At 40.3% G+C, this 26,426-nt stretch overlaps 2 protein-coding genes across 8 annotated transcripts in view; one reads left to right on the forward strand and one right to left on the reverse strand.

Moving 5' to 3' along the window:
• ALG14 (ALG14 UDP-N-acetylglucosaminyltransferase subunit) overlaps positions 1-12,228 on the reverse strand; it is a 112,810-nt gene extending 100,582 nt beyond the window's left edge. For all 5 annotated transcript variants that reach the window (XM_045801733.2, XM_087866115.1, XM_045801732.2 and 2 more), the window contains exons 1-2: positions 12,093-12,228; positions 7,215-7,366 (exon numbers count right to left, since the gene is read on the reverse strand). In XM_045801733.2, coding sequence (XP_045657689.1) covers positions 7,215-7,366; positions 12,093-12,228 — 288 coding nt within the window. The remainder of the gene's footprint in view (positions 1-7,214; positions 7,367-12,092) is intronic.
• Positions 12,155-26,426, forward strand: part of TLCD4 (TLC domain containing 4) — a 101,259-nt gene continuing 86,987 nt past the window's right edge. Inside the window, exons 1-2 of one of the 3 annotated variants that reach the window (XM_045801727.2) lie at positions 12,155-12,290; positions 19,850-20,046. The gene's annotated coding sequence lies outside the window, so the exon portion shown is untranslated. Of the gene's footprint in view, positions 12,291-12,346; positions 12,503-19,849; positions 20,047-26,426 lie in introns of those variants that run through there. The other 2 variants (XM_045801725.2, XM_045801729.2) reach the window with 2 other exon arrangements.

Consider the following 26,426-nt stretch of genomic DNA (forward strand, 5'->3'; position numbering starts at 1 on the left):
GGGAATGCAAGCTGCAGCCACTGTGGAAAACTGTACACTGATTACTCAAAATACTAAAAATAGAAATACCATATGATCCAATAATTCCACTACTGGGTATTTACCCAAAGAAAACAAAAACACTAATTAGAAAAGATATATGCACCCCACATTTACTGCAGCATTATTTACAATAGCCAAGATGTAGAAGGAACCCAGTGTCCACTGACAGATGAATGGATAAAGGTGATGTGGTGTATATATATATATATATATATATATATGCACAAGGGAAATAAATCCAAATAAGCACTGACTGTATAAAACAATAATAGTAATAAGTAATTTGGGTGGTATAAAAACAAGGTAGAACCAAAACACTGTATACACACACACACACACACACACACACACACACACACAACGGAATATCAGCCATAAAAAAGAATGAAATCTTACCATTTGTGATAAGATGGATGGACCTAGAGAGTATTATGTTAAGTGAAATAAGTCAGACAGAGAAAGACAAATACCATACGATTTCACTTATATGTGGAATCTAAAAAACAAATGAACAAAGAAAAAGCAGAAACAGACCCATAAACACAAAGAACAAACTAATGGTTGCCAAAGGGAAAGCAGCCAGGAGAATGGGCAAAATGGGTGGTGGTGGTGGGGGTGTACAGGCTTTCAGTTATGGAATGAAAAGGTCACAGGAATAAAAGACACAACATAGGGAATATAGCCAAAAGTATTGTAATTGTGTTTTATGGTGACAGATGGTAGCTACACTTCAGGTGAGCATAACATAATGTATAAACTCATCAAATTGCTATGTTGTATACCTGAAACTAATGTAACATTGTATGTCAACTGTACTTCAATTAAAGAAAAAATAAAAATAAATAAATAAAAGTCAGGTCATATCACTTCTCTACCTAAAACCTCCCAATGGCTCCCTATTTCACACATGGGGGGAAAAATCTAAGACTAAAAATGGATCACAAGGTCTTAAAAAAATTTGATCTCAGGATGCCTGGGTGGCTCAGGTGGTTAAGTGCCTGCCTTCAGCTCAGGTCATGATCCCAAGGTCCTGGGATTGAGTCCTGGATAGGGCTCCTTGCTCAGTGAGGAGCCTGCTTCTCCCTCTGCCTGCGACTCCCCCTGCTTGTGCTCTCTCTCTCTCTGACAAATAAATAAATAAAATCTTTAAAAAAAAAAAACCCTGATCTCAACATCCTCACCCTAACTTACATGGGCTCATAATGGACTCAGCTCTTCCTCCCTTACTTTGCTTTGGTCAATTTGATCTCTTTGTTATTTCAAAAACCTGCCAGGCACAGTCCCACCTCAGGGTCTTCTCTGCAGTTATTGTTTCCTCTCTAAGAACTCCTTCCTCAGATGGCTTTATACCTTCACTTCCCCCTCAGGTCTTTGTTCAAATGCCACTGTCCTGGCCACTTTGTCTAAAATGCAACCTCCTTTTAACACCCCCCACCCCCGCCAATATTCTGTATTCCCTTCCCCTGCTTTAGTTTTCTCCTTAGCATTTAACACTAACACATTATACACTTTACTTATTTATCTTGTTTACTGTCTCCCCATTGCAATGTAAACACCATCAGGGCAGAGATTCTTGTATGTTTTATTCACTACTGCATCACTAACATTCAGAAAGTATTCAGTAAGTATTTGTTAAATAAATGAATGAATGCTAAATATATATTTATGAAGGAAAAAAATTCAACCTAGAATTCTAAATGCAGAATGCAATCAAAGGAAGGTCAAAACCAAAACATATTCTCAGGCAAACAAAAAACATGGAAAGAATAAATCACTTTTAGACCTTCCATGGAAGAATAAAAGATATGCTCTGGAAGAAAGACACTGGATCCAAAAGGAAGGAGTGGGAAGAATATGCAAGGAAAATAAATATAAATAAGCACTGACTGTATATAACAATAATAGTAATAAGTAATTTGGGTGGTATAAAAACAAGGTAGAAACAAAATACTAAACAATAATATGTAAGATGGGAAGAGGTGTTTACAGTTAAAACATTCTAAAGCTTTGTTTTTCAGGAGGAAGATGGAGATATTAAGTTTTTTACTTTAAGTTTGGTATCCATGTAGACAATTTAAGAATAACGCCTTGAAGAACAGAAGAATTTTCATTCCAGGAGAAGGGAAAAGGGAGGATAAAGAAAGCTCAACTAATCCAAAAAGAAGACAGAAAAAGGAGGATAAAAAGATTCAAAGAAAAGTACGGTAAGTAGAAAGAACCAAATAAAATAGTAGAAACAAATCTAAAACATTAATAATCACAATAAATGTGCATGTAACAAACATGCTAGTCAAAAACAATGATTCTTGGTTTTGAATTTTAAAAATTGTGTTATATGTCATTTAAAAAAGACACACCTAAAACACAACAACGACCAAGAGGTAAAAATAAAGAGATGGGCAAAGATATGCCATGTGAACACTACTGCACAGATTACAAAAGTGGCAAGAGAATATTATGAAAATATTTATGACTACACATTTGTAAACTCACAACAAATAGATATGTTCCTAGAAAAATATCTTAGCAAAACTGACTTAAGAACAAACAGAAAGCCTCAAGAGTCTATAACCATGACAAATAGAACACATCAGGGCCAGGTATTTTTATAGACAAGTTCTATAAAATTTTAAAAGTAACTCTCCATACTTATATAAATTCCCTCCCAAAATAAGAAATTGTATACTCACATAATCAGATTAGTGTTATCTGATATCTGATAGTGTAATCTGATTAGTGTAATTTGGTTTCACTACCAAAACTAAAGACAACACAAGAAAGGAAAAGTACAGGACAATCTCACTCATGAACATTAATGAAATAATTCCTAAACAATACCCTTGCCAACAAAATCCAGCAATGTGTTAAAATGTAACTCACTATGAACAAACTGGGTTTATTCCAAGAATTCAACAATAGTTCATACCTTGTAATTGCCCACAAAAACAGATAAAATGGGAAAAACAATATGATCATCTGAGATAAGAAAGGACATTTGATAAAAATCAACAACCAAATATGATTTAAAATTAAACCGTTGGCAAATTTTTAAAATCATAAAAACTATAAAGATGACCACTATACTGCTTCTATTAGTTACTGTTCTGGAAGTTCCAAAAACAAAATGAGAAAAAGAAATAAAAGGTGTAACGATTAGAAAGAATCATAATTGTTACCATCTGCAGATGATATTATCTTTGTAGATAACATAAAAGTGTATAAATTACTGGAATTAATTAGAGTGTGACAAGGTGGTTCTTATAGGATCACTATACTCAAATCAATTATATTTCTATGTACTGCAAGACAGGAAATACCATTAAGAGGTGTTATCACTTAAAATAATAAGACAATACAAGGTGCACGGAATAAAAACAACAAAAAATAGGTAAGTCTCTCGTGAAGAAAATTAGAAATGTTACTGAAAAGCATTAAAGGAAACCTAATAATGCAGAGACACATGATGTCCCTGGATAGGAAGATATCATCATATTGATTTGAGTTCTCCTCAAACTGATGCATTGATTCAACCCAATTCAAACAAAAATTTTAACATGTTTATTTGTGAACTTGCCAAAGCTAACTCAAAAACTCATGTGAAAAAAGAAAGAACTCCTAAGACACTTCTGAAGAGAAGACTACAGGAGCTTGATATTAGGAAAAGACCAACAAACCAGTTAACAAAGAAGAAAGCTCACAGACAGATCTTCACATACATAGAAACTTGATGTAACAGCGGTAGCACTGCAGATAAGTGAAAAAAGTAGTATTCAATAAATAGTGCTGAGCCAGTGCTGGTAGCTACCGTACGAGACAGTGCAGATCTGATTGTTCAATATTCTTGGCTAATAAGGGCTCTGCCAGCAAATGTACTGATCACTACTGATTTCTTCAACAAGACTCCTCCCCAGTCTTGTGAGCTTCATAAGTAGAACGGAGAGCTGTCTAGGGGGCTGCAAGTACAACTCTCCTAAGCTGTAGTTAAAAAAGAGAAGAGTAAGTGGATTCCTCCCTTGAGCAAAGCTTGGTGGGAAGGTGTCTCTCCACCTGGCCTCTCCCCCAAGCGAGGCATATAGTGTAGCCATCAGAAAGGACAACAGGCACGTTCATACCACCACCCTCAATGGCTCTCTCTGCATCTCTGCAGAAACTCTTCCCAGCTTTAGATTCATGAGTAGAAACCCTTTTAGGAATGAGATAGTATTTTTTCTCTAAAAAGGGTGGCATTGCCCCAGCAGTAAATTAATTGATGGAAGAAAGCAGTCTAACAGAGATGCTCAGTCCTACACTGGTGGTACCACTTTGATAGTAAAACAAAATAACGGCACTTTAAAAATTCAAGATCTTTGGCTTTTGTATTAAAGTGAATCAAACCTTGTATGGACCTAGAGGGCATTATGTTACGTAAAATATGTCAGACAGAGAAAGACAAAGACCATATGATTTCACTCATAATGGAATCTAAAAAGCAAAAGAAAGAAACAAAGCAGAAACAGACCTATAAATACAGAGAACAAACTGGTAGCTGCCAGAAAATGGATGAAGGGGAGTGGGAGGTACAGGCTTCCAGTTATGGAATATGTAGGTCACAGGAATAAAAAGTTACAGCATAGGGAATATAGTCGATGATGTTATAATAGTGTTGTATGGTGACAGATGGGAGCTACACTTGTGGTGAGCACAGCATAATGCATAGAATTGTCACATGACTGTATACCTGAAACTAATGTAATATTTTGTGTCAGCTAGACTTCAATTAAAAAATAAATAAATAAAGTGAATGACGCCCAACTTACACGGTTCTAAAGTGTCTATAACAATCTTCCTGTAGGGGGCCCTAGGTGGCTCAGCTGGTTAAGTGTTCAACTCTTGATTTTGGCTCAGGTCATGATCTCAGGGTCCTGAGATGGAGTCCACGCTGAGCATGGTGCCTGCTTAAGATTCTCTCTTTCCCTCTCCCTCTGCCTCTCCCTCCACTCTCAAAAAAAAAAAAAAAAAAAAAAAAAAAAACCCACCCACAATCTTCCTATATATAACAATCTTCCAAATGTTCCATTAAACCACAAAATTCAGCAAATAAACAATACATATGCTGATGGACCCGGAGGGAAATATTCAATATGTATGCTAAATTAAAACTGGAGCCTCTAATTGGATGCACCTTCAGAAAGAAGAATATATATACACTAATAATTGGGTAAAAAGATACCCATTCCTTATGTTGAAAACAATAACAGTTTGTAATTACTCGACTTTTATATTTTTTAAGTAGTCTTTACCACTGCTAAATTATAGTACTATATTCCACTTGTGTAAAAAAAATCACCATTGTATTCTCCAAATTCTCCACCCTCTAAGATAAGAGATTCAATGACATTTTTAGTCTCTGATGCCTTGAATAATCCCCAAAGCATTCTTTTCTCACTTAGTTTTTTGGATTGGAAAAGAATGCACAAAAGAGGCAGAGTGGCCTATGCAGAATAAGTTTTGGAGAAGACACGCTTAGGTAAGTGCCACATATTAGGCGGACCTTATTTATACTTCTGGGTCTCCATTTTCTCATTTGTAAAATAAGGATGGTATTATCTGTCTTGCACATTATTAAAAGGATCAATTACAACACAGGGATGAATAGTGTCTCCCCCAAATTCCTGTCTATCTGGAATCTGTCAATGTGACCTTATTTGGAAAAAGGTCTTATACATGGAATCATGTTAAGATGAGGTCATACTGAATGAGTCTGGGCCCTATACCCAATGACTGTGTCTTTATGAGAAGGGAATGTGAAGACAGAGACACAGGAATGGCCCTATGACAGTGGAGACAGAGATTGAAACGAGGCTGCTACAAGCCAAGGAGTACCAAGGAGTGTTGGCAGCCATCAGAAGCTGGGAAGAGGCAAGGAAGAATTCTCCCCTGGGGCCTTCAGAGAAAACACGGCCCAGTCGAATCCTTGATTTCAGATATCTAGCCTCTGGAACTGTGAGAGAATACATTTCTGCCCTTAGCACCCAGTCTGTGGTACTTTACTGCAGAGGCCATACGATTCCTAAAACAAATGAAGCAGTTGGCTTATCCCTCACAAAGAAAAAAACACACCATAGCATTTTGTTATGGCTGAATAACAGCAGGCAGATTCTGATCTTGTTTGACATGGAATCTCCAAGAATACATTTTAACAGTGTTTTAGTTAGGGATCATGTTTACAAGTGACCAAAACTCAACCGAAACAGGCTTTAAAAAAAGGCCTGGAGGTGGGGTGAGGTGAGGAGGTGAGAGAGGAAATGAGGGGGGAGTCAGAGAGGGGCGATATAGTGGATCCTGAATTTCCCACACAGATGCAGCTGGACCTCTGGAGTTACTGAAGGCAGGTCTCACCGCCTGGTTTCTCATTTTACTCTTCCTGTGTATTAACGTCATTCTTTTCTCCAGCTATAGTCGAGCTTTACCCACCAGGTGAAAACATGACAGTCAGCAGCTCCCAAATTTTATCTTTTACGGACTTTGTCCCCAAAGAAAGACTGCCTCCGTTTTCTGGGTCCTCAAGTCCAAAAAGCCCAGAGAAACACTGAGGAGCTTGAGCTGGGTCAGCTTCCACTCCTGAACTACCTGTTGCCGCTCCGTGGCTGCGCGGGTACCAGAGGCAGGGAGGGATGGAGACAACCTCCTCGAGGAACAGCTTGATAAAGAAGTAGTTTCGCTTTTGTTCTTTTACCCCAAATTCTGGCTAAGATGCTAAACTGAAGTGAGCAACCAGAGATAGAGAAGTAACTTTAAAGGCAGATACAAATACAATTTGAAGAATAAGAAGTAGTCATAGATACATCATCCAGAAATGCAATACATTGATAAAGAACTTTAGTGAAGAGCCAATAAGCACATGAACCAGATGCTTTATGTGTAAGTTTAAATTTTCCTAGCTGGAATTAACTGAAACACGATTTCCCTTATTTAAAAGAATAAGAGAGAATATAAGAAATTAAGCTACCACTTGAAGATGTAGTTTAAAGAAATTCTTACCTTTTGGTAGTAGAGGAAATATATTTCATCAGCAATAAACATTTGACTGCCCTGTGTGGGCAGGGAGCTGGGGTGCCACGAGATTGTTTCCAGAGATAATTCAACTACATACTCTACTTTTAACTTTCTTAGAAATAGAAATGATTACTTACCATGGTACTGGGGTCTCTATCAGCTCGATTTAGTTCAAAAGAATTTATTTTATGGGCACTCATTTCGTCAGTATCAGCAATGATATAATGTCTAGGAGAGTAAGCATTGGACAGGTTCTCAAGCAGCCTCAGGATCTCAGTGGTGTGCCCACCTGGAAAAAATATTGGGAGGCCTAAATTAAGAAACCCACAGTGTGGTTACCAGAGGGGAGGTGGGCGGGGTGATGAGTTAAATGGGTGATGGGGATTAAGGAGGGCACTTGTTGTGATGAGCACCCGTGCTGTATGGAAGTGTTCAATCGCTACATTGTACACCTGAAACTAATATTACACTGTGTTAACTAACTGGAATTTAAATAAAAACTTAAAAAAAAGAAACCCCCAATGGACGTATCTATTTGACTATGTTATACTAATGTTATATTTCACGTATTTCTCAATAGGTGAAAGGAACATTTGGAAACAATAATCTATGCCCTTGTATAAATACTACTTTTATATGGGGGAAGAGGATAATAACTGTATAAAAATAAAATTGGCACTAGCAGTAGGTGCTAAGGAAGGCACAAAGAAGTATAAGACACAACCCCTGTCATCAAGAAGTCTGGTAGGAGAGGGGAAAGACACACAGACATTTGAAGAGTAATGCAAGACAGCATGCAAAATTTAAATGGGGGCAGAGGTGAGGCAAGCAAATGGTTATGAAAGACCAACCTTGTAAGAGGAGGGGAGACCCCTGGTAAAGGCTGAGAGGCCTTGAGAGGTGAAGCTAATGGATAGGAGCAGGGAGGCCACTGGCCAGGAGATGGATTATTAGGACATGAGACGGCAAGAGCAGAGATGTGTGTTCAGGAATGGTGGGAATACTGCGAAGAAGGACGAGGGTGAAATCAGATCAGGAAAGAAACCTGGAAAATGGAAAGACGGTCACCGGGTCACTGAAGGTTTCTGTGCTGAGAAGGAATATCAAGGAGGCATGAGCACTGACCAGCAGGGCTTGGGGCTTCCTAAGGAAGACTCCCGTTCAGCACTGTAACCCCAGCTCCTAAGAGAGGTCTCAGCACACTACAGGTAGTCAAATACTTACCAGCTTCACCAAACAACTACTCAATTTTTGAAACTGTACGATCTCCAAAATTTTAATACTTTAATTTTAAAACCATGAATTTAAAAATCGACTGTGTACACTGAGGTTTCCTTCATGAGGGAAAAAACCCGAAAAGAACATCAACCTCTCCTGTTAACTGTACAGCATTTAAGCAAAGCAATCAAAGTCCTCAATGACCCCTATCATACCATTTCGTTTTACTTCACAATCTCTCAGCCTCAACCAGGATATGTGCTTAACATTCTTCTTAACATTCTTAACATTATTCAGCTTACTTGTTATCTCCTCCTTACCTCTGGTCACAGGGGCCCTCCCATCTACTAAACTCTCCCCCACCGTTACTACTATAAGAAAGCGCTTTCAGTAGTGACACAGTGAACATATAGAATGATAATCAAACAAATTAAACATGTGGTTTCTCCCAATGCACGTTATTTTCTTATAGTAGAAAGGGAAGGATTACTCTCTAGGTTCTGGAAGGAATTAGATATAGAAATAAAATTGGCATAGATTACGTGTGAGGAGGAATCAGAATCATACTTTGTAACTTGTCACCCATCTTCTTGTCTGGGGCATGTAATTTACACATCTGATTTATACTCATTTTAGTATTTTTGTTTTTAGCCTTGAGAAAATGTGGTTTACAAAGTAGGTACTTGTTTTCACAGCTGGACCAATTAAGGATAAAAAGGATAATATCCACATTTTCCACTACAATTAAAACTTCATTATACCTGCTTTAACAGTCTTTTCTTTTTTTAAAACAAAACATTTACTGAATACATTCTTTGAAGATTTAACCTTGCCACTGAATAAAGTCATTAAAATGATGGGCTTTGTCTTCTATCTTACTCTTTTATTAAGATATATTCTTTGCGGGGGGGGGGGGGCGTCTGGGTGGCTCAGCAGTTAAGCGTCTGCCTTCGGCTCAGGGCGTGATCCTAGCGTTATGGGATCGAGGCCCACATCAGGCTACTCCGCTATGAGCCTGCTTCTTCCTCTCCCACTCCCCCTGCTTGTGTTCCCTCTCCTGCTGGCTGTCTCTATCTCTGTCAAATAAATAAATAAAATCTTTTTTTTAAAAAAAAGATATATTCTTTGGGAACAAAATCTTCTCCGTTTTAGCTTAAAATATATCCGGAATCCAATCTCTTCCCCTGCCATCTTCTTTGCTACCACCCTGCTCCAAGGCACATCACCCTCACATCAACTATGACCACGTCTTCCTGGTCTGCTCCCCCAGCTCTGCTTGTCTATTCCAGGGTCTACAACGGTCTATTCTCAACACAGCATCCAGTGTGATTCGGTTAGAGAGAGTTGATCAATTTACCTCTGCTCAAAACCCTCCAGTGGCTTCCCTTCTCACATGCAATAAAAGGCACCTTGTAATCTGACCCCTTACTTTGTTACCTCATGGACCTCATCTGCTTCTACCTGGCTTGAGTTTACTCCAGCCCCTCTGGCGTCCTTGTGGTTGGGTAGCTGTCATCTCCCCTGGGAAGCTTTCGCTTAACAATTCTGTCTAAAATGCAACCTCCTTTCCGTACCTCATAATATTTATCACCATATAATTTAATATGCAGTCTGTTTCTTTAGCTTTTCTCTCCCCCTAACCCTGGCTCCGCTAGAAGGTAAGCACGATGATGGCAGGCACTTCTGCTCATTTTGCTACTGCCGATCTTCAGTGCCTTGAAAATAGCAGGCACTCCTATTATTGCATGAATGGGTAGATGAGCATTTGGTATTAAATCTAAAATTTGCCTAAGGAAATCATATATTTCAGAGAAGAGTAGTAATTTTGATTGATATTCTTTGAAAATATGTGGTTAATTAATAACATATTATGGAATCTAAAGATTAGACATTTTTTGGTATTCAGGGTAAACACCAAAAATGCCTTCCCCCCCTCCTCCAAAATTCTGGGCACTAACTATTAAATTATTTGTCTGATTACAAGTCTTTCTTTGACTTGGATGATTCTTTGAGGTCCTGCACCTCTTCTTACCCTGAATGGTTTGAATGACAAAGGCACCACTTGCCAGACTAATTCTCAATCTTAATTTTGTTTCCCAGTCCACCAAATCTAATACTGTCAAGTGAATGGCTCTAACATCTATTCATCCATTTGTTCAGGACAGAAACCTGGACATCATTCCTGAGCCTTTCCTTCCCTCACCTCCCACTTTCAAACCACAAGTTCCTTCTTGTCTCCCTACCTCAGTCTTTGTCAAAACATTCTCTTGACAATGCAGAGTGAATGATCTTTGATTTAATTGGGTCACTCTCCACTCCAAAGTATTTTAAAAGATCCTTTGCTACCAGGACTAACAACAGTCACCATTTAAATGCTTATTATATGCCAAGCACTTTGCTAGACGCTTTTAATACTACATTTAATCTCTCTTCACCTCTTCTCTTCCCATATTTTTCAAGGTGGAAACAGAAAGTTCAGTGAGGTTAACTAATTTGCCCAAGATCACCAAGTTAGTAAGCGGCAGAGATGTGATTCAACTCCAGGATTATGCCAATCTAGAGCCTGTGGTCCTAACCCCTACATGGTATGAAGCAGTGGAGTAGTGCCAATAGCTTTATAGAGCATGGGTTACAATGCCCTTTGGGATCTGGACTGGGCTTACCGCTCCACATGGAACTCAAAGCAACAGTTCCCTCCCACCTCTGGCCATTCCAAGTGCTCTTGACTTCTTTTCACACCCTCCCAGTCCTCAAATTCTCTTTGGTTGATTCCTGGTCATCTTTCAAGTCTCAGTTTAGAAATCACTTCTTCCAGGAATTTTCCTGTCTCAAATTCAGATAAAATGGTGCCCTTCCTGAAGACTGCTATAGGAGTCTATACTTTCCAGATTACAGCAAGTACTCATTTTGTTTTGTTTTTTGTTTTCTATTAGTTTTTCTATAATCTCCTTTTCACTCACTGCCTGTATCCTTGTACCTTTCACACTGTTCCACTACCAAGTCACCACTCCATGGCAAGTAGTAGTAGTCGCTTTTGTTATTTCCAGAGCTTAGCATAGTGCCTGGCCTTTCCGATGGCTCAACATAAAGTAATGAATTATACCGGAACATAAGTTTAGAATATTTGCTCATACTGTAAATATTATTCTAACTGGATACAATCTCCAATTAGCATTTCTAAATGTACGTAATATATCTATCTCTGTCAGAACTTATCCATTTAAAATTGTGAGAGCCTTCAGAGCTGGTAGACTCTGTTAAATTGTATTACATGATAGTGCAGCTTGTTGTTCATAAGCGGACACAATACTCTCAAATGTGTATTGTTCTCTGGTCAGTAGATAACTGTCCCTATCCTCATGGATTTGTATATTTATAAATATGACAATTCACTTTGCCTCATCTATCATGTAGTATTCGTGATTCCCAAACTAAATACAAAATGCCTAGATTAATAACGCAAAACAGCAATTTTTACTCAGGAAAATTGTAAGCATCATAAGGCTTCTGCGTCCTCTCCGCTCAATAATAATTTGTTAGAATAATATACGCTAGGTGGAAGCTTAATTACAGACAAATGTAAGTTACTCATTTGTCCTTAAAAGATGCCTGGGCCGCGTCAACAAACCAGAATTTTGCCCTGACTGGGCGACCGGTTCCGGTTAACATAGGGAAACTACAAATCTCAGTGTGCAATGCTCCAAAAAGTGCTAAGGAGACTAGAGGAGAGCGTCGCGGTGTACTCTGGGGCTTGTAGTCACCGACCCAGGCTCGACAGTCACCGCCCCAATACTTACCGGACCCAGCCACCACCAAGAGACTGAGAGACTGACGGGGCACCAGGACCCGAGGATGGAGCACTACCCAGAGCCGCAGTGCCAGCAGCGCGGCCACCGCAGCTCCCGCCGCCGCTAGGATAAGGACGCTAGCCATGCAAGGAAACGACGCATGCGTACTATCTCCGCCGCCGCTCAGAAGCGGTCAAAGTTCAAGAGGTACGGGCGCTGCGGAGACGCAAACGGGGCGTGTCGAGCCTCTTGATGGGCGGGGCTTTTCTGCTCTAGGAGGAGTTGGGGCGAGAGGCGGAAGTGCTGGCTCTGGGGACTTTGGTGACTTCCGTACGGGATTCCGCGCGGCTACCTCCCAAGCATAAACTGAAATTCGGCAAGTTAAGCGCAGGAGAAGTGTGATTTCCACCCGTGACGAGGTCAGGCCACCTGTGCACCCTAAAGGCTCCGGAGCTCCCAAGTTAGGAGGTGTTTCCGCGCCACTAACTTTGTGAATTCCACCTGAGGCCAATAGCATACGTCGCCTTTTTTCTTCCTTCCTCTCTTTCTTCCTTTCTTCCTTGTTTCCTTCCTTCCGTACTTTCTCTCTGTCTTTTTTAGTTTCTTTCTTTTTAAATGCCAAGGGAAAAGTTTCTGTTGCAACATGCAGACATTTCTGTGCTTGCCAGTAAAAGTTACCTTAGTACAAAAAATTGAATTTAGGGCCCTCATCATAATCTCTTTCCCGACATTCGTATCTTTAACTTTTCTAGGCATTTTCACAGATCTCTCTGATCAGAATGGCCGAGGGTGATCACCTCCAATTATGCCATGATCCTGGGAGGAGTGGAAGCTTCAGTGACTGAAGGTAGCAGGATAGAGAAGGCAGCGTCCTACAATTAATATTCAGTTAATTTTACCACAAAGCCAACACTTCCCCCAATCCCAGTTTTGCTTATTTTTTGTTGCCTATTTAATCCACATTGCAGCAATATAAAAATACTGAGATTACAGAAGTCCCCTCACCCCAAGTGTAATTGCCATCAGTCTGGTAGAGACTGTAGGTGAGATAGGGCAAGTAAGTATACAGATGAGTAAACAGGTCCTGAAAGATGAAACATTTTGCTCAAGTGAAATAGTGGCAGACCTAGATTTAGAAACCAGAAATCCTAACTCTTGCATAGGAGTATTATATTGTGTATTCCTTTGCTAAGTTCAGACTTGTTGATTATCACACTTGCCTAGAGCCTAGAATGTGTCTTTTAAAATGCAGTCTCTCAGGAGAGGTGTAGGATCAGGTTATGTAACCAATGTGTCGATTTCTATCAGCAGTCAAGTTTGGGAAACATTTGGGGACTTGGTAGCATCATTTTCTGGCTAATGGATCTCATAGCGCTTCCCGTATTCTGTCTTCCAATCAAATCCCCCTTACCCTACATCCTCACAATAAGGCCAAAAGGTGACTATTATTTCCCTCTTTAAGGATAAAGACATAGATTCTATAAAAGTAAAATAGTTTGCCTAAGATTTCTTAGCTAGGAAGTGTGGGCTTAGAAGTCAGTGCCTCAAATTTTGATGAAATCAGAATCCCCTGGGCTTAATAAATACATAGTTCAAAGTCCAGAGGTAGGGCCTCTGGCACAGTATAAAAAAACAACTAAAGTATATTACAAAGGATGTAGTTTTCTTTCATCTGCCCACTCTGCCATTCCCAGCAATGGCTTCAACCTAAGACTCTCCCCTCATACTTCAAAGAAGATGTTAGCATCTCAGAAATTACATCCAGATGCGGAAATTTCCAGAGCCAAAAAACAACATTATCTTGTCATTGGGTCTTTCTTTTTAAGGCTGAGGAAACTTTTTCCTGAACCCCTCATGGACTTTCTTCCACGCTGTCTGGCCATACTTATTCATGATAGGAATGAGACCTCAAAGCTGGCTGGGGTAGGGTGGGGCATGGCATACAGCTACCTGTTGTATCTGGTTATTTGGTGGAGGGTGGATACTGAACACAATGGTCACTTGGAGAGAAGGAAGTTGGAGGAGGATAGAGGAGAGATGATTGTCGGTTAGGCAAATAGCATTTGGATTGCTGTGAAAATGTGTCCCAGATGGCTTTGTAACCTGACGCAGGCAATGCAGATGTCAAGCATATTAATAATTACTGGACTGCAGCTCTCAGAAGACACTCTTGCATTCTCCTTTACCCCCATCGCCTCACTTCTGTAATTACCTGTATCTGTAGGAAATAATCAGCTTCACCACATTGGCATGCAGCTGGAATGAATGGGGATGATCAAGCACTTAGGGCTGCCAGTAAACACAGCAAATCAAAGAGGGAGGAGTAGCAGGCATTGTTTAGAATTATTGGTTATTTTGAACTAAGGCTAAGGTCAAAGTATTTCGTGTTTCTGACGAGGAAGTTGAGTGCAGAGGGGAGCTAGGTGGCAGGCAGGGACAGGAACAAAGTTGGGAACTCCTGAACAAAATTAATGTCTGCTGGTCTGTGACAGGCACAAAATATGTAGATAATCAAGAGGTCAAGAAGCTGGGCTGGATTAATCAGGAAAGGCAAGGCTGAGTGACAAGAAGCAGCAACTAAAATTTCTCTTGGGGAGTAAATTGTACTGACAACACAGATTACAGATGCACGGAAGTAAATTATAGTGCTGTGAAAGCATGGAAAATGTATTAATAATTGACAAAATGAGTAATCATATTGAGCCATAGCCAATCGTAAGTAAAGTGTGTCTGGGAAGTGATTTTTATTATCTTCTTGAATCTATTTTCTGAAGCTTCTAAGGCAAATATCTATTATTCATGAATATTAAAAAAGTTAAGATTATTTTGCGCTATTCAGTAGGATTGTGCTTGTTAATTTATTCAACATATTTAATGAGCACCTGCTATGTGCTGGATTTGGGTACAGGGGATCTCGTATGAATAGGACAATAGGCCAGACAAGAAACTTAGACTAGAAAGATGATAGTGGAGGCAGAAGAGGGTTTGAGAAGAAGATTTGAGATATATTTTATGGATAGAGTCATTAAAACTCCTTGGTGGATTAGATGTTGGGGATCAAGATGGCTCCTAGAGTTTTGGCTTCAAAACTGGTTGGATGGTGTCATTTGCTAAGAATAGATGGACGGGAAGAGAAACAAGCTTTATGGGTAGACACAGGGGAGGAGAGGATGAAAATGAAGTGTTCCGTTTTGGATGTTAATTTGAATAGCTTGTTAGACACCCAAGTGATTATGTCAAGTAGGTAGTTTCATGTACAGATCTGAAGCTTGGGTCAGAGCTGGAGGCATAAATTGAGAAGTCAGCATATACATGATACTGAAAGCCACGAGACTGGGTGAGATCACCGAGGGAGGGAGTCTAGGTCAGTCCTGTGCAATAGAACTTTCTTCAACGATGGAAAGGTTCTGTGTCCATGTTGCTCACTATTTACATGTGCCTATTGAGCACTTGAAAAGTGGCTAGGGCGACTGAGGAATCTTAACTTTACTTCATTTAAATTATTTTAAATTTAAATAGACACATGCGGCTATTGTCTACTGTATTGGACAGCTCAGGATTGAGAAGAATATGGAGTCATTAACATTTAGAGGTCTCATAAAGGAGATTTAGCCAGTAAGGAAGATAGAGAAGGGAAAGCCAGGAAGATAGAAGGAAAATCAGGAAAGAGTGGTGTCCACAAAAACCAAGAGAGGAAAATGATTCAAGAGTGGGAGTGCATCAGCTATGTCACATGCTGATCATAGTTGGGATCAGATGACTTGAAAACAAATTCGTCACTGAAGATCTAATAACGAACAGCATTTTCATGGAATGATGGCTGTAGAAAGCAGTTGGAAATGGGCAGAAGAGAGAATGGGAGATGAAGAAAAACAGTGTCTATAGACAATTATTTCAAGTTTTTCTTTGAAGGGGAATGGAGAAATTGGATGAGAAATGAAGGAGAATTTGGAATTGAGGAAACTTATTTTTTAAGATGGGAGTTATTGGACATATTCATTTGAATTTTACAATGATCCAATGGAGGAAAATTGATGCAGGAGAGAAAGGGAACAAGAGTAGGAACAAAGTTCTTCAAAAGATGAAGAGGGTTGGAATGTACAGCACAAGCGGAGGGGTTAGGCTTTGATAGGAGGGGGACGGCCCTTATCCCATGATAATAGGGTGTAAGGCAGGGATATAATGCAGGTACTGAGACGTTTATAGAATTGGTGGTGAATAGATGAGGGTGTGGAGATATGGGGTATAGAGTGTGAGAGGCTCTGGGAGAAAGAAGTTAGGAAATAATCATCTTGAAAAGTAGTTGGCATATTCATCAGGATTTCTGGGCAGATTGCAATGTCCATTTGAAGCTTGTGATAACAAATTCAGAGAGAAACCAGTCAACATAATTTTATGTCTTTTTCCCCACTGGAAAAGACAGATAGTTGGCTTTAACCAAAGTTAAATTTTTGACAGGTGAATACATTAGCGAGGTAAGATTCCTCTCAAGGGAGGGAGGTCTGTGGAACATTCTCTGGACATAGTGGGAAGTGAAGACAGGAGGGTAAAGGTAGGAGAGTGGATGAATAGTGGCCAAGTGTAAGGTCGGGGGTTGGAGGCCTAAAGAAGGTTGAAAAATTGCAATGAAAGAACTAGAGCCAATTAACTGTAGAGATAAGAGGTGGTGATCAGAGGGTGGGATGTTTTAAGTCAAATTCTGTTATTACTGATAGTGTTTAGGGCGTTAACTCTAAGAATGGATGAAAAAGATACAGGGGCCACCCACATGGATGCCAAAGTCACTAAGGGGTAGAGAGGAAGATGAGCTCAAGTTTTCAAAAAGTAAGAGTTCGGAAGATGATAGCAACCAAAAAAAACTTTGGGTGTAAGCAGGATCTTCCATTTGTCCCTCAAGATTCATGCTTCTCCACCCCAGTCAGAGCCATGAGAGCTGAAGCCTGTGGAGTCAATCAACCGGTTTTTTGCTGTCTGGTTCTGGTTGGGTTTGGCCAAAGGAGAGCCTCAGCAGATCTGATGCAGGGAGGCTGTGTCCCTGAATGGGAGGTCTCTGCTCTTCAGCATAGCTTCTATACCTCTCTCTCCTGGGCCCCAGAACTCCCTTCCCTTATTCGTTCAGGCCATGGGGTGGTGATGATTCCACTGTTACTAGCCCTCAGTGACTGCACTATCCCTTGTGCCTTCCTTCCCTGATTCACACGTCTGTAAATCATCCCTTTATTAAATCATCCTCAACTAAATACAAGTGTGCCATCTATATCCTGTTGGGGTGGTACAACTGCATGACAAGAAGTTCAAAGGAGCTAGAGTTTTTGAAAGACGGAGAAATGGTTTGGAAGCAGTGATGCAGACCAAGAGTTTCCCCACCTCCTGTGGGTGTGTGAGAAACAAATGGCCTCCATTTGAGAGACATACTGAGGAGCAAGTCTTCAGGTTCTGCAGGGAAGTGGAGAAGTCATTCAAAAAGAAGTTAAGATATAGGGGAGATTTGCAGGTGACAGATTAGGAGGTCCAAAGTATGCCATGAAAGGGTTTGAAGGGTGGTGAGGAATGGGAGTTGAGTCATATTGGGAAAATTTAAAAGTAATCATGGAGATAAGAATCAGGATGATAATGGCCCATGTGGGAGGCTTCTGGGGCTTGGAGCAAATAAGGACGAGGGCAGGCTCTCCATTCATTTCAGTTCAGTTCTACAAGTACCTAATATGTGCAGCTCACTGGGCTAGGTACTGGGGAACAGTGGTAAGACAGTAACAGTTAATACCCAAGCAGTGACTCAATAATGAGCCTGGCTATGTGAATTGCATACCTCTTAACAGGGCCTCCTAGAGAAAAGCCACCCAACCTGTGCTTTCATGGGCTGCCTTGGAGTATGGGCCACTAGGGACCCTGGCATGTAGGCCCCTTCCCAACAGAGTTCAACAATCTTCAGTCCTAATGAAGGTAGTAAAGTACAGATAAAGACTGAAGCTCTTCTGCAAGAGCCAGGAGCACCACTTTGGTCAGCATTATGTGTGCCCGTGACAAGGTAACGCTAGAAGGGAGTTCTTAGTCTGAGCCATAGACAGAACTTTGGCCACCAGGACTGATGGTTGTATGCTTTACCATTGAAGATCTTCCAGAAGGTGTGGTAGGATAGGTGACAGAAATTGTCCCAGTACAACCCAAATCTATACACTAGACCTTTTTTTTTCTGTATCAAAATATATTAATATATGTTTAAGTTGCAACCTTTTCCTGGATGAAGCCACTTGCTAGGATTCCTTGAATACTAACCCTTGAAGGCTAAGGCCATTGTTAATATTTAATTGGCATTTACTGTGTGCTTAGAACTTGAATTAACTAATTCTCACAATAACCCTAACGAGGTAGGCATTATAATGATCCCATTTTACAAATGAAGGTATTAAGGTACAGAGAGATCATTTGCTCTGGGTCACAAGGCCAGGAATTGGCAGTCAGGATGCCAAAAAAGCTCATACTCTTCTCTTCTACAGTATCATTAAAAGAATTTATCATATATTTATACCAGCTGTTATACTATATATTTAAAAAAGGAAGATAGAAAGATACTTTACTATGATTGACTTTTCCTTTATAAAATTAGAGCTAGGGGTGCCTGGGTGGCACAGCGGTTAAGCGCCTGCCTTCGGCTCAGGGCGTGATCCCGGCAATTATGGGATCGAGCCCCACATCAGGCTCCTCCACTGTGAGCCTGCTTCTTCCTCTCCCACTCCCCCTGCTTGTGTTCCCTCTCTCGCTGGCTATCTCTGTTAAATAAATAAATAAAATCTTTAAAAAAAAAATAAAATAAAATTAGAGCTAAATAGGAGGCAAAGGATTTTTAAAAAGTGACCTTTTCAGGGGCACTTGCTTGGTTCAGTTGGTAGAGCATGTGAGTCTTGATCTAGGGATCGTGAGTTCAAGCTCCATGTTGGATGTAGAGCCTACCAAAAAAAAAATTTTTTTAAGTGGATTTTTCATAGTCCAGTTAAGAATTGCTTTTCTGTTTTCTAGCTTTGTCTCCAAGTGCATTCCAAAAGGAAACTAGATTAAACAGACATGTCTGTCTATCTCTCTCGAGTCATACCTTGTTTAAGATAAATTTGCAGTGAAACTACTAGACACGCTAATTTTTTTCTCTTACTTTATGTTCATTTATCTCAGGTATATCTTTCCAGATATGTTTATAAATTCAGCTCCAGCCCTGTACACACAAAATGCCTTATCAGTTCCAAATTTAGCAAGACATTAAAATCTTATTTAAAAATAATATTCCCAGACTATCATGGTAAGTATCACACCAAGTCATACTGTTTATTAATGACAACCACAACAATAATGGCTCCTTTAATTTTCAATTACCATATTTTCAGTTTTAGACCTATAAATAAAGTCAGAAACAATTCTATTTTTGCACTGAATACTGCTTGTCTTTGAGATCTTGCGAATTAATTTTCTCCTCATCCCAACCCTCCCTCCCTGCAAAACCTTTGCCTGGGATGCCTATGAAGTCTGTCTTTTCTTCATTGTATACCTGCCCTTTCTACCCTGTCTTTCCCAGATCCTTTTTTGCTGCACAGAGCTCTTTGTCCTTATTAGAAACACACAGATTGTACCTTCTCTCTTATCTGACTTTGTTCCTGTGAAATTCACATGCATGATAAAACATGCAGACTACCATTCAGTAGGCATTTATATACTTTCTCAACCACCTCTCACAGCCTCTTATGAACTTAAGTACTATTATTATCCCCATTTTGTAGGTGAGGAAGTTGAGGCTTTGCCACGCTAACTCATCACTGCGGCTGCTTTGATTTGACTTCCTGTGGATGTACTTTGGCCATCTAGTGGCCTCAGGAATATGGTGATGTTACTTAGGGAAGGTACTTACTGCAGAAAACATCTTACATTAAGAAGAAGGGGATAAGAAGAATGAAATATACAGATGTGCTACTTAAAGGTTAGTGTTATTTTCTCTTGCAAGTGTTGTGTAAATAGTATATGAATACATTGCTCCATAGCAGGTAAGGAACTCTTGCTGTGCCCTTTAACCTGGTTTCTCATCAGCGTCTCCAAGCTTTATTTAATGTCCTGTTCATCTTTCATCAACATTAGGTGCCCTATTTATTGTGAATCCCTTCTCAATTTGTTACAAACAGGCTTGTTAATTTACCAACAACAGTTTTTGATAGAAATCTCAGATAACTTTGCTATTTCCCAAATTTAAGCTTCCCTTCTCCACACCAGTACTCCAATGGGATCTTTGCTGGTTGTATTTGTTTGGGAGTAACTTAAAAGACAACTTAAATGAACCTGAGAAAGTCTTACCACTTTGTAATACTTGATGAACATTTACCGAGGGAACTGTGATCTGAACCTAGAAATTTAAAAGAATCTCTAAATTTCCCTTTCTGAACAGATGCTATCAACTAAACGAAACCTCTTATGGTCAGTGTCCTCCATCAATTACGCCCTCTCTTTCCTGAATCTCTAACCACTGACTCTCACCGTGTCTTTATCCTTAACCTATAATGCTCAAGTCTCCCCCATTAAAAAATAAAAGCAAAATCAATAAAACCCTCCATCAATCAGCCTGGCTCAGCATAACTCCTTTAAACTACCAGCCAGGCACAGCACAACCACATGAAAATGGCCCTCCAGTCTTTAACCACACCTTTATGCTTTTGCCAGAGTGTTTTTCCATTCCCAAACTATTTTTATTCAATTGGGCTGTTTCATGAAGCCTTCTGGTGAGCACAGAGCAAAGTTCTATTTCAAGTGTTGAGAGGTGGCCATCTGAGCAGGTAGCCAGACAGCCGATCTTGGTGGACTCCTAACATATGGAGGTTCCTCTCAGCATATAGAGGTAGCATGGCCCTCGCAACACTACAGAAAGAGGTATTGACTGACACAGGCCTTGCCCTAGAATGACCCTGTCCTATGCATAAAAGATATCTCTGTAATATACTGACCCAAAGAGTGTCTGAGTATTTAAGAGCTTGGTTGAATTTGTGCTGTCCTGACTTGCTCCCAGAAAAGGAAACAGAGCCTTCCTGTGATAAAACTTGCAAATAAATGGGATACATTAGGTTTGCTCTATCTTAGCCCATCTTCCCTGTCAGCCAGCACCATATGGCTCTACAATAACGTTCTGAAAAGACCTAACAAACCGCCCAAGAAAGGAACTTTCAGATGCCTTCTCCCCATTTTCTTGGATCTCTTCTTAGTCTCTCAGTCCGGTGGCCCCTCTCATCCTTCAGAAATATTCAGCCACTTCCCACCAAAGGATGTTTTATCCCTTGGTTTCTTTTTCTGTATCCCAATGCCTCAGACTTCATCTGAATGAGCATTCTTTTTTTTCCCCCCTCAGTCATCTGGGACTCCAGAGGATAATGGGCTTAAGTGTCATGACTGAGGGTGATGGTAAATCTCCCAATCGTTGTTTCTCCCCACCACAGTGATCTCTCTGCCATCTAAAATATAAGCACACATTGCAACAGCAATTATTTTCCTCAAAGACAATCCAATCCAGTCCTTTCTCCATGAAATATTCGTTTTCTTAAAAAAAATTTGGCTTTATAAAAGTATCAGAATAGAGATTGCTACTTTCTCTACCACTTTAAAGAAACAGCACCAACTTTTATTAGAATTTGTTAATTCTGGGTCTTTTTTTATGGGGGTTTGGGATGGCAGGGAGTCGTGTTTTCCATTTAATCTGCCCAATAAAAGTGCCCAGAGTGTATGTTTTACTATTGCTGATTCATATCTCTTTTGTCCATTCATATTTATTGATTTATTGCCCCCCTTCCATTGGTATTCTAAAGAGGGGGGTTTTGCCCTTGGCACACCAGCTGTGCCAAGGTGTTTTGGGTCCTTCATTTCCACACCAGCTTGGATCCCTGGTTCTCCAGTGAGCAAGCTGTCTGTCTCACACAGAAGTGGCAATTACTGACTATGGGAGTGAAGTAGGTGGAGGCGCTGTCTCTGGAGGCCCCAAGACCCTACGACTATAAGATGCAACCACCATATCCAAGAGTAGTTCTGCACTGTGGCAGAACTTTACCCGCCTACCATGCAGAGCACTCTGCCAGTTCAGCTGTTCAGGTTACACAATCTGTATATGCTGGGCAGCTAGAACTGTAGGCCACCCTTGTCTCTGGAACCTGATACCCCAACGTGGTCCCTGGGGGCTGGTTCTCATCTCAGTCCACTTGCAAGTGGAGCTAGTCGTACTAGTCACCATCTTCTCTTTTTTCCTAAAAACTCAGTGTTCTTGTCCATGTTTGCTGTCTCATTTTTCTTGGTTCATTTTCACTCCTTAATTTGCTGAAATCTAACTTCTGCCGTAATTATTCACCAGTAACCTCTAGATTTTCAAGTCCAAAGAGCATTTCCTTTTCTAGCCTCTCGTGTTCTCTCAGGCAATTGAAATTTTTTCTCCCATTGACTTTGATTACTCTGTTTTCTTCTGATTCTCTTCACATCACTATTGCTCTATCTTGATATTCTTCTTTAGTTTTTCTTTCTCTTTCTGCTTCCCTTAAGATAAAAAAAAACCCAAAAAGCTTAAAAAACATATTTAGAAAATGCTAGAAATAATAAAATGGAAACTTAGGTAGCCACCAGCTAGATTTGCCCTTTCATGTATTCTTTTTTTATACTGCCATTCTCTTTCCCTCTAAGAAACAAAATCCTTATTTACCTGATGTTGGTCTTTGTGTCTCTGAGGGTTCTTAACCTTGGGACTCTTTTCTTCTTACTTCTCGTGGCAGATGAATGGCTGCCACCATAACATTCATTTTCTTCCCTCTGGTGCATGTTCTCTCAGCCGGATACTCCTTGTCCTCCTTTACAGCTAGGTATGATTTTGTTGGGGACTTCTTGCCGGTGGACTGTAACTAGAAGTGGTGAGTACAACTTTAACCCTACCTTTGTAAAAGAAGACAGCTTGCCTTGCGCTGTTTGCCATCTCCTTTGTGGACATGTCTATGATCATCTGCAACCATGGAGATGAGGAAGACATCCTATGAGAGAGTGGGATAGCAAGATAGGAGGAATCTGGGTCCTGAATGACCTCATAGAACAGAATGACCTGTCAGTCTAGGCCCAACTGTTATGTAAGAGGGAAAGACACTTTTGTCTTCTTTATTTTCATTTTTCATTTCTTTACTTTCATTTCCAGTGCTTTCTGGGGTCTCTATTACAGCAAGTTAGCCTTTACTCTAGTACAAAAATTGATACCTGGAAATGGGGGACTTCTAACAATGTCTTAAAACATATAGCATTACCTAAGTGGTCAGACCATTGGCAGCGAGGAAACAGCTCTTGCAGGCTGGAAAACTGGTGATTCTTGTAGTGCCATTGTAAGATATTTGGTAAAAATCTCACCTACTTAATTTGGAAGACTGACCATGTTTCTTGTATCACTGAATTTTAGAGGAAGCATTTGGAAAGAACCAGAATATGAGTGTAATTGTTGCTCCTTGGCTAGTTTAGGAAGGTTTTCCAAGAAAGAAATGAGCTCACATAAGAAATGATGAGTTTGCAAGGAAAGATGGAAGAAAATAGAGTGTATAGAAAATAGAGGCCTCACAGGGTTGGAAAATCCAATTATTTCTGTGGTCCAAACGGGAGAAGACTGTTTTTCAGATACTTAAAGCCCACCCATTAAGATTCCTCAGCCAAAGAGATCTAGCCTTGCAGCAAAGGTCAGATTAGCGGTGTTTGACCCTCACTTAGTTTTTAAAGATTACCTCAAAGTAGCCACAATTAAAACAATGAGAAGAGGAAGGAGTAAAGCATAGAAACTAAAGAATAAGAAAGCTTAAGAGCTCAGTCCAGAAAAGAACTTTGGGTATAGTTTCTGTCACATGTAACAGACTGGAGATGAATAGCATAGAAGCCTACAAAGATTTTGAGGAAATTGTATTGCTAAAGAAACCGGAAATCTGACCTGCAAAAGCCAATCATTGTGTCCTCAAGCCATTTCCAGGAAAGCATACTCTCCAGTTTTCACTTAAATTTTGAACCTGGAGGATAATGGACAAAGAACCTCCCAGAGTGTGTGAATGCAGGGGCACTGTGGGTATAACCAAACACATCCAGATGGGTTGGTTAATCAGGGAATTTCTTCCATGGCCGGGGCAGGATCTGGAAAGAAAACTATGAAGGACTTCTGGTTGTTGCATGTTTCCTATTCTGTCCTTTTAGAAATGGAAGTTTTTATTGTGGTTAATTGTATTCCTGCTCCACCATTGCATATTGGGTTGAGTGTGGGCATCAAATAACTTCTTTTTAGTTTATAATTATTGGACTCTGTGTAGCTACATCTAGACGGAATAGAGAAGGCTGTACTTTCCCCAGAGACACTGGGCTTTGAGCTGGCTACAGAAACTAGGTAGGCCTAGGGATGGTCTCTCTTAGAGAGAGAGGTTGAGATACATGGGAAGAAGAGAGTGCTTAAATGGTTGGGTAGTCTGAAGGATTGAGCGAACCTCTTTATCTTTGCCTTAATTCATGCAGTCTCCCTGGAGGTTCTGATTTATTTATTCAGAAACCTATCATCTGCATGTTGACAGCTCTCAAATTTGTATGTCCAACCAGGGTTCTCTTTTATGTTCTAGACCTATATTATCCAAATACAGTTAACCCTTGAACAATATGTATGGGTCCACTTACATGCAGTTTTTGTACAGTACAAATACTGTAAATATATTTTCTCTTCCTTACAATTTTCTTAACATTTTCTTTTCTCTGGCTAACTTTATTATAAGAATAAAGTATATAGTACATATAACATACAAAATATGTGTTAATCGACTGTTTATGTTATTGGTAAGGCTTCCAGTCAACAGTAGGCTATTAGTAGTTCAATTTTGGGGGAATCAAAATTTATATGCAGAATTTTGACTGCATGGGGGTTGGTGCCCCAACCCCATGCTGTTCAAGGGTCAACTATATTGGATACCTTTGCGTGGATTGACCATAGGAGAAATCCTAATCATAACATGTCTGAGACTGAAGTTATTTTTGTACTTACTCTGTGAGAGATTGCAATTAATAGTCACAAACTCAGCCCACCCCCACCATACATGCCCTCTTGCACTGTGACTTTTCTGTTCTTCCCATCAAGGAGTGGACTCTGGATCTCCACCTCCTAGTATCTGAGCTTGCACTGTGACTTGCTTTGATCAATAAAATGCAGCAGAAGTGATGATGTGGGAATTGTGAGCCCAGAGCTGAAGAAACCTTGTAGGCTTTGCTATCACTGTCTTGGAAAGCTGCTGTCATCATGTAAAGAAACATGGGCTGGCCTCTTTGAGGATGAGAGGCTATGTGGAGAAAGATGCCCAGCTGGCACCCAGCATCAACCACCAGCATGACTGGCAATGTAATTTACAAGGCCCAGTAGCTCCCCATTCCATAATTATTCAGAATCTCAGGAGATTCTTGAGGAGACAGGAATAGCAGAACAGTAAACGCGGCACAAGTTGCATGCCCATGAAGCCGGCCTTGACCCTAGAGAAACCATCTTGGACCATCAAGCTCCTGCTAAGCTGCCACTGCTGACTGTCACCACGTGAGTGAGCCCAGGCAAAACCAGCAGAATTTCTCAGCCAAGTCCAGCCCAATTTGTGGACCCACAGAATTGTCAGCTAATAAATGATTATTGTTTTAAGCCATGAAATTTTGTGATAGTTTGTTTTAAGCAGCAATGACTAAGACATCCTTAGTTAATGATCTCCTATCCATGCTGATTAAAGCCCGAATTATTCAACCTCACCCATATTTTTCATGTCATCCTCTGAAGCCTGAGGAGCTCTCTTTTACCTCCCTGTGTTTTCTCTTCTTGCCTAGGAGTGCAGGTGGTGGAGGCAGTGTCTAGGTGTGAATTAGTTTCTCCCATTGCTAATTATGTGACCTTGGACACATTATTTTGCCTCTTTGTGCCTCTGCTTCCATCTCCATAAAACAGAGCTAACTTTATCTTTCATATTAGGGTCTGTGCAGGTTAAATGAGGTCATACATAAATAGGGCTGAGCATAGTGGCCGTGCTCTAGAAGTGTCAGTGATTACGACAGCCTTGAATCCAGCCACACTGTCCGTGAGGTTCAGGATGAAACATGCAGGAGTGCTGCAGAAGACTTCGGGGCTTGGGCAGGAATAGCACTCACAGAGGGAAGTGATGTGGTCCCAAAGGAAATATAAAGTAGTATGAGCTCAGAAACTCAAGCTTGGCAGCCAGACTTTCCTCCCTTCCATCCCAGCTCTGCCATTTTCTTTCACAAGTTATTTACTCCCTCTAGGTCTTCCTTTTGTCAACTGTAGAGTGGAAATAA

The sequence above is a fragment of the Ursus americanus genome, chromosome 12 (genome assembly GCF_024610735.1).
Source record: "Ursus americanus isolate L20-20 chromosome 12, mUrsAme1.1.p, whole genome shotgun sequence".
Lineage (NCBI taxonomy): Eukaryota > Metazoa > Chordata > Mammalia > Carnivora > Ursidae > Ursus > Ursus americanus.